This window comes from Echinops telfairi, unplaced genomic scaffold (assembly GCF_000313985.2).
Source record: "Echinops telfairi isolate 266 unplaced genomic scaffold, ASM31398v2 ScPeMD7_7458;HRSCAF=8496, whole genome shotgun sequence".
Classification (NCBI taxonomy): Eukaryota; Metazoa; Chordata; class Mammalia; order Afrosoricida; family Tenrecidae; genus Echinops; species Echinops telfairi.
In genome coordinates, this window is record NW_022111358.1 from 50,581,772 (window position 1) to 50,587,814 (window position 6,043).

The following is a 6,043-nucleotide window of genomic DNA, read 5'->3' on the forward strand; positions in this document are numbered from 1 at the left end:
GGGTGCGTGGCTGCCCGTCTCACAGCTGGCCCAAGTGGCCAGCCAGAAGCAGAGGGGCTGGGGGTGGGGCAGGGCTGCAGGCCCAGGACCCCCAGGAATGGGGCAGCTGGAGACAGAGGGGCTGTCGCTCGAAGCAGGGCCTTAGGATTTCTTGGGGTCCTGCATGCTCCCGCGTCGCAGACCACTCAGGTCGATGGGCTTGAAGGCTGGGGCGGGGGGACACAGTGAGGGGCCGGCTGGGGTGCCCCAAGGCCCTGCGTCTAGGCCCCTGAGCCCCACTCACTCTTCAGGCCAGGGTTGGGGACCTTCTCCACATATTCCTCCACCAGGCCCCGCTCGCTGCCCGACAGCTGGCTGCGCAGGTCTCGCTCCACACCTTGCCAGGCTTCGGGGGCGGAGGGAGAGTCAGGGCGGCCCACTTTCCCAGACCCCCACCCTGCAGCTCCCTGGGTGACAGAACACATAGAAGAGCATCCCGCCCCTGCCCTGCGGGCTCTGCTGGGCAGGCCCCCCTGGCTTTGCCCCCACCTTCTTCCCCACAGCCCCCTGCTTCCCCAACTACCCCACCTTCGTAGATGAAGCGGACATTCTCTTCGTGGGCTGGTGTGAAGATCTCGCTGCTGTGGGGCGGCGAGCGGGGGCTGCTGCTCCGCCGGCCGTTGTACAGGACTCTGGAGACAGGAGAGCTGGGGGGTGAACACAGGGAGCCCTGGCCCAGCCCCCACACATGTGCCCACACCACCCCGAGACCTACCTGGTCATTGCTGGGACGTCTGGTCCTGGCTGCCCGGTCCCCTTGGCCCTGAAACAAAGGCCAGGCTGAGGCCGTGCAAGGTGCAGACACCCCCTCCCCGTGAGCTGGCTCCAGTCGCCTGCCTACCGGAGCCTGGGCAGGGGGGAGGGCAAGGGGGCTAAGCCTGGCTGTGGCACAGGCCACTGGAGGGCTGCTGGCCAGTGAGACCCTTCCTGCCCCTAATGGGCATGGGTGGGCAACCACTTCCTGTCTGTAGTGAGAAGCCTAATGAAGGGGGATGGGGGTGCTGCTAAGGGACAGGGTCGGGGGACGGGGGTGCTGCCAGGTCACCTGGTCACTAGTCTGGGGACTTCAACAGCCCTGGTGGGAGGGGGGTGAGGGGGTCTACTTTTAGCCTAAGACACTCTCACTCTCTCAGGCCAGCTGCCCAGGGTGCCCTGCTGGGCTGAGGACAGACAGACACGGCCACGCAGCTGGCTGCCAGGCTGGTCCTGAACCAGACCTGACCCCAGAGTGGGGCAGCGCACGCTGCGGGTGGGAGACAGACGTTGGGAGGCTTTCAGCACAAAGGACCCCTGCCCAGGGGACCCAGAAAGGCTGGACGCAGCGGGACAGGAGCAGGTTGATAGGTAGGGCTCTGGGGCTCCTCCCACAGGCTCAGGGGACCAGACTTGCCACCCCTCCCTGTGTTGAATGGGTGGGAGTGAGCCGTCAGCAGGACTCAGAGGCGAGGCTCCCAGGGGCCCTACCTGCTGGCTCTCCCCTCAGCCCATGCCCAGTAGGCACCAGAGCCCAGGGAAACTCCTCTCAGACCAGTGGTCCCACATGCTCATCACAGTCCCGCCCTCGGCACCCCTGCAACCTCAGGCCTGCGCCATGCCCGTCTCCACCCTCCTTACCAGGAAGCAGAAGGGAAGTGCTCACCAGTGAGGTTGCACCCATGTCAGTGCGCCCAGCTGTGCCCTCCATCTACAACCCACATCTGTACGCTCCGTGTTGGCTAGCACCCCACATTCTGACACCCCGTCTGCTTCACCCTCACTGCCAGGCCAAGCGCAGCCGGTCTTCTTCGGCCCAGGGGTGCTGAAGGAGAGAGGCTCCAGCCAGCTGACCTGGGGTCTCTGGGCAACCCCCGCACCCACACACACACACACCCAGCCTGGCGTATCTGCACCCAACACGGGCTCCAGCCCGAATCCCGCCCCCCCACCCCCCACCCCACCCACTGCTGCCCATCACCAGCTGGTCACAACCCAGGCCCTTCAGCCACCGAGCCCCTGGTCCAGCCCCGCTGACCTAGCGTGTCATCTGCTATGAGGCCTCAACCCACCCCAGCCCGACAGTCTGCGCTGTACAAGATCGCCCCCTGCCGCCACCCAGCCCACATGGCAGCTGAGGTCTGAGGTGGGGGTTGCTCATAGGACATGCCACACAGGGCCCAGCGGCCTGTCACCCACATAGTTGTGCGCTCTGACTGTGGGCAATGTGCGGTGTGTGTTGGGGGGGAGCCAGCCCACCTCACCCCCAGCCCCAGTGGCACTGGCTTGTGCTTCTGGGGGCCTGTCCTGAAGATGGGGGCCGGGGGGCAGGCCCCCTGGAGCCCCGCACAGGCAAGGACCAAAGCAACGCTGGGGGCTCTGCTTGCGTGTTTAACTCGGCCAGCCGGCAGATGAAATCGTACTGTTTGAAAAAGCAGGAAATGGAACGACTGTAGTTTTCCCCAAAGCTGTCTGCCCAACCTGCTGGTGCTTTATAAGGGCCTTTCTTCCTCAGAGTCAAAGGGATCTCTGTCCCAGCGTCATTCTGGAAAGAGATGGCAAACGAGCCCTGACCTTATAAGGAGAGGAAAGGCCCAGGAGAAGCAGGGCACAAATAAAGAACAAGTGGGAGGCCTCCCTTCCCGGCCCCCACCCCCCGGCCAACACCAGGGTCCACCAGCCGGTGCCACCGGCTCACCCGTGGTGGCCTGAGTGTTGGGGGTGGGATGGGGTGGAGTCCACCAACAGGGCTCACTACTCACCTGACCCAGAAAACCCCACAAAATCAAGCAAATCAATAGGGTGGGATCTTCAGATGCATTTTAAGAACACCTGTGCAGCTGCCCAGGCCATCAAGGGTCTGTGTATCTGGAAGGCCACCAAGTGTCTGCCGGATGCCACCTTGCAGAGCGTGTGCCCTTCAGGCGGAGGTGGATGTGCCCAGGCCAGACAGTGGGGCTGGAGCCAGGCTCGGTGGTCCAGAAGGGGTGCTGAGTGTTTGTTGTGCGTGCTGCTGCATGCAGAGGACTCCGATGTGGGGTCCCTGGCCATCGAGCACCTCCAGGTGGACAACACCCCCAGATGAGCCCCTGGATAAGCAGAGGTCCAGGTTGGATCGAGCCCCTTGAGAAGGAAGACTGTCCCTACACCAGAGAGGAGGCTGCACAGAAACAAGAGACAGCCCAGAAGCAAACGCTAGGGCTCGGGAGGAGGTGAAGGCAAAGCTCACACAGGTACAAACAAACAAACAAACAGCTTGAAGCCAGGACAAAGGCAGGCACTCGGCCAACTGGACCGTAACAGAACGCCCAGAGATCCACCGATTGTTGATGGAGCCTGAAACACAGCACGTGAGGGAGAGACGGGCTCATCAACAAATGGCGCTGCCAACACTGGGTTTCCGTTTGCAGAAGAATGAAACAGGACCCATAAGGGCAAACCCCAGAACAAACTGTCAAGATCCCTGGGGATAAGACAGGGACAAACGTTGGGGCCTTCACACCTGGTCTGAACGCGCGCCAGAAAAGACGGCCGGGGCCTCCTGAAAATAAGACACTTAGGTGCATCATTACGATTTCAGAAAGCGCTAAAGGGGAACCCACAGTGAGGAAGCACCCCGGCAATGACACCCCATGTGGCGGATCTCTGGAACTACAGAAAGCTCCAACACTCCAACAAGAAGCTGAGTGACTCCATTCAGGAATGGGCAGAGGATGGACAGGCAGTCGACGGAAGAAGTCGTTCAAGCAGCCAACAAGCACATGGGGAAAAGGTGTGTTTGGTCACTGGCCGCTGGGGCTGTTGGTCAATCTCCAGAGGACAGGCACTCTGGGACTGCTGTTGTTTAAAAAGAAAGTCCAGATGAAGGTTTTCCCACCAAGAAGCGGCCTTTGAAGGTGACCGGAGGGGGAGGGGGAGGGGGGAAGCAACAGCACAGACGAGGGTGGACAGGCGCAGACTCGAGGGTGGACAGAGGGTGGACAGGCGCAGACTCGGGTGAAGGGGCAACCACATCTTCAAGGCAGAAGCAAGATCGGGAGGGGTCACGCCATGGGGCGGTTTGTTAAAGTTGTTTGCTGAATGCGAAAAGGATGCTGTGACATGTAAACCCCACCTGGTCCACAACAAAAAGTTGAAAAAAGGTTTGCCCTCTGTGGGGATACAGTAGTAGTTCCCAAATACCAAGGGAATGGCTCAGACATCTCAGATGTCAACCTACCGTGGACTTAACTAAAGGGCTAACTGCCTTTGAGTCCGGGTGTGTCTCACCCTGGCCAGTCTAATGAATTCATTAACTGGGGCTTCACACTCACCTCCATTAAAAAAAATTTTTTTTAAGCTGATAAAAGGTAAATGAAGGGGGAAAAAAAAGGTAAATAAGAAGTTTCTACTAAAAAAATATGAACACCGAGCACAAGCACCACAGCCTGGTGGGCCGAGGGCGGGCTCAGGGAGGGCCAGCGCTGCTCTGGCACAAAGACCCTCCTGTCTCCCGCCCCCCACCCCCCAAGGCCCTCCTCCTCCTACAGGACAGGGTCCAGCCCTGTGGAGCCCCCACCTGAGACCCCTGTGGTCCCTCACTCAAAAGACAGCTAGCTCAGGCATACTGAGAGTGAGGCCAACAGGGTGGGCAGGCTGAACAGGGAGAGCCGCCCCACACGGGAGCAGAGAACCAGAGGCCACAGGAAAGGGTGACCACCACCAGTGGCTACCACAGGAGCTTGAGAAGCAGTGCTCACCTGCCCCCACACCTGTTTCAGGGCCAAGGTGGACGTGAGTGCTTCTGCCTGCCCTAGGTTTCACTGGCACCTGGCAGGCCCCTGGCCTCCCTGATAGGTCACCGCTCATCAACACTGACAAGGCTCTGCTTTCCTCTTCTGGAGCCCCAGGGGCTGCAGAGCCTTCCTGGGGAAGGAGGGGTATGGACACAGGACAGGGGAGCACAAGCAGGGCCACCACTCAGGTCTCCCTCTGGACTCAGGCTCCTGTCCCACCCATAGCCCTGAGTCCAAAGAGCGGGAACCTGGTCCAAAGAAGTGACCATGGGGATTCCAGGCTTAAATCCCTATGTTCCTGGGAGTTTTGTGACCACTGAGCCTAATTCTGTCGGTCAGTTCTCAGGAACCTATCTCCAGCCAAGGAATCTTCTGGAGAATGACCTGCCCATGGACACAGGCTGAACACCTCCTCCTTCTCCATCATCCCTGCTGCCCCTAAAAACATCTCCCCTCAACCTCCCAAAGCAGCCCTCCCCACGCCTCTTCAAAGTGCTCCCCTGGCCTCAGCAGACCCCTCTGGGTCTTTGCTTGAGTGCCCTATCTCCCCAGCTCTTTCCTCCTGTTTTGGGTGTAGCTGAAAGCACCCCCTGGAGCAAGTGGGATGGGGGGTTCACCGCCTCTCCCCACTACTTGTGGAACATTCCAACTACACCTCTTCTTCCACAGACGTACGGCTCCTGGACGGACACTCGGAAACCCCTGCTTATCCACTCACAGGGGTCCCACAAAGTGCCACCAGGGGGTGGGGTGGGGTGGGGGGAACACAGTGTGGGAAAGAGGATGGAGGGAGGGGCCATAATTTGTTCCTAGAGCCGGGGAGCTGTCATGTCATGTGGGGGGTGCTGCCCATGGGGGTACAGCTATTGGAAAGGAAGTCCATCAGGGAGAGAGCCCATGAAGGGACAGGTATCAGGAGTGCACCCCACTGGGGCCCTGTCTCAGGAGGGCACAACCTAGGTGGGAGTTCCAGGGGGCAACCTACAGAGCTTGGCCAACTAGAGGTGCAGCTCACGTGTGGGGTGCAACCCATGTGTAGGGGTGTTGCCCAGGTGTGCAGGCGCAGCCCCATCGGAAGGTCAGCCCTGGCTAGCCCCCGCAGGGCCCGCCCCCTACTTCCCGGGTGCAACAAGGGGCTCCTCTCTCTGAAGGCACGCCCGGGCGCGGGCTCCCGGGCTGCAAACCCGGCTCCCAGAAACCGGCAGGCGGGGTCGGGGTCGGGCCGGGGCCCCTCCTCAGGGCGCCCCCAGGTCCCA

At 60.9% G+C, this 6,043-nt stretch overlaps 1 protein-coding gene across 2 annotated transcripts; it reads right to left on the reverse strand.

Annotated features, from left to right (window-relative positions):
* Nucleotides 1-6: 6 nt before the first annotated feature.
* On the reverse strand, nt 7-5,188 carry MCRIP1 (MAPK regulated corepressor interacting protein 1). 2 transcript variants are annotated; one of them, XM_004709229.2, is made up of 5 exons: nt 4,752-5,188; nt 755-802; nt 568-686; nt 284-385; nt 7-206 (listed from the first exon to the last, which is right to left on the reverse strand). In XM_004709229.2, the coding sequence occupies exons 2-5, from the start codon at nt 760-762 to the stop codon at nt 142-144; spliced, it is 294 nt and encodes a 97-aa protein (XP_004709286.1). In that variant the 5' UTR covers nt 763-802; nt 4,752-5,188; the 3' UTR covers nt 7-141. The 2 variants fall into 2 exon arrangements, with proteins under 2 accessions (XP_004709286.1, XP_045155635.1); XM_045299700.1 differs by lacking the exon at nt 4,752-5,188 and adding an exon at nt 1,679-1,886.
* Nucleotides 5,189-6,043: the final 855 nt, after the last annotated feature.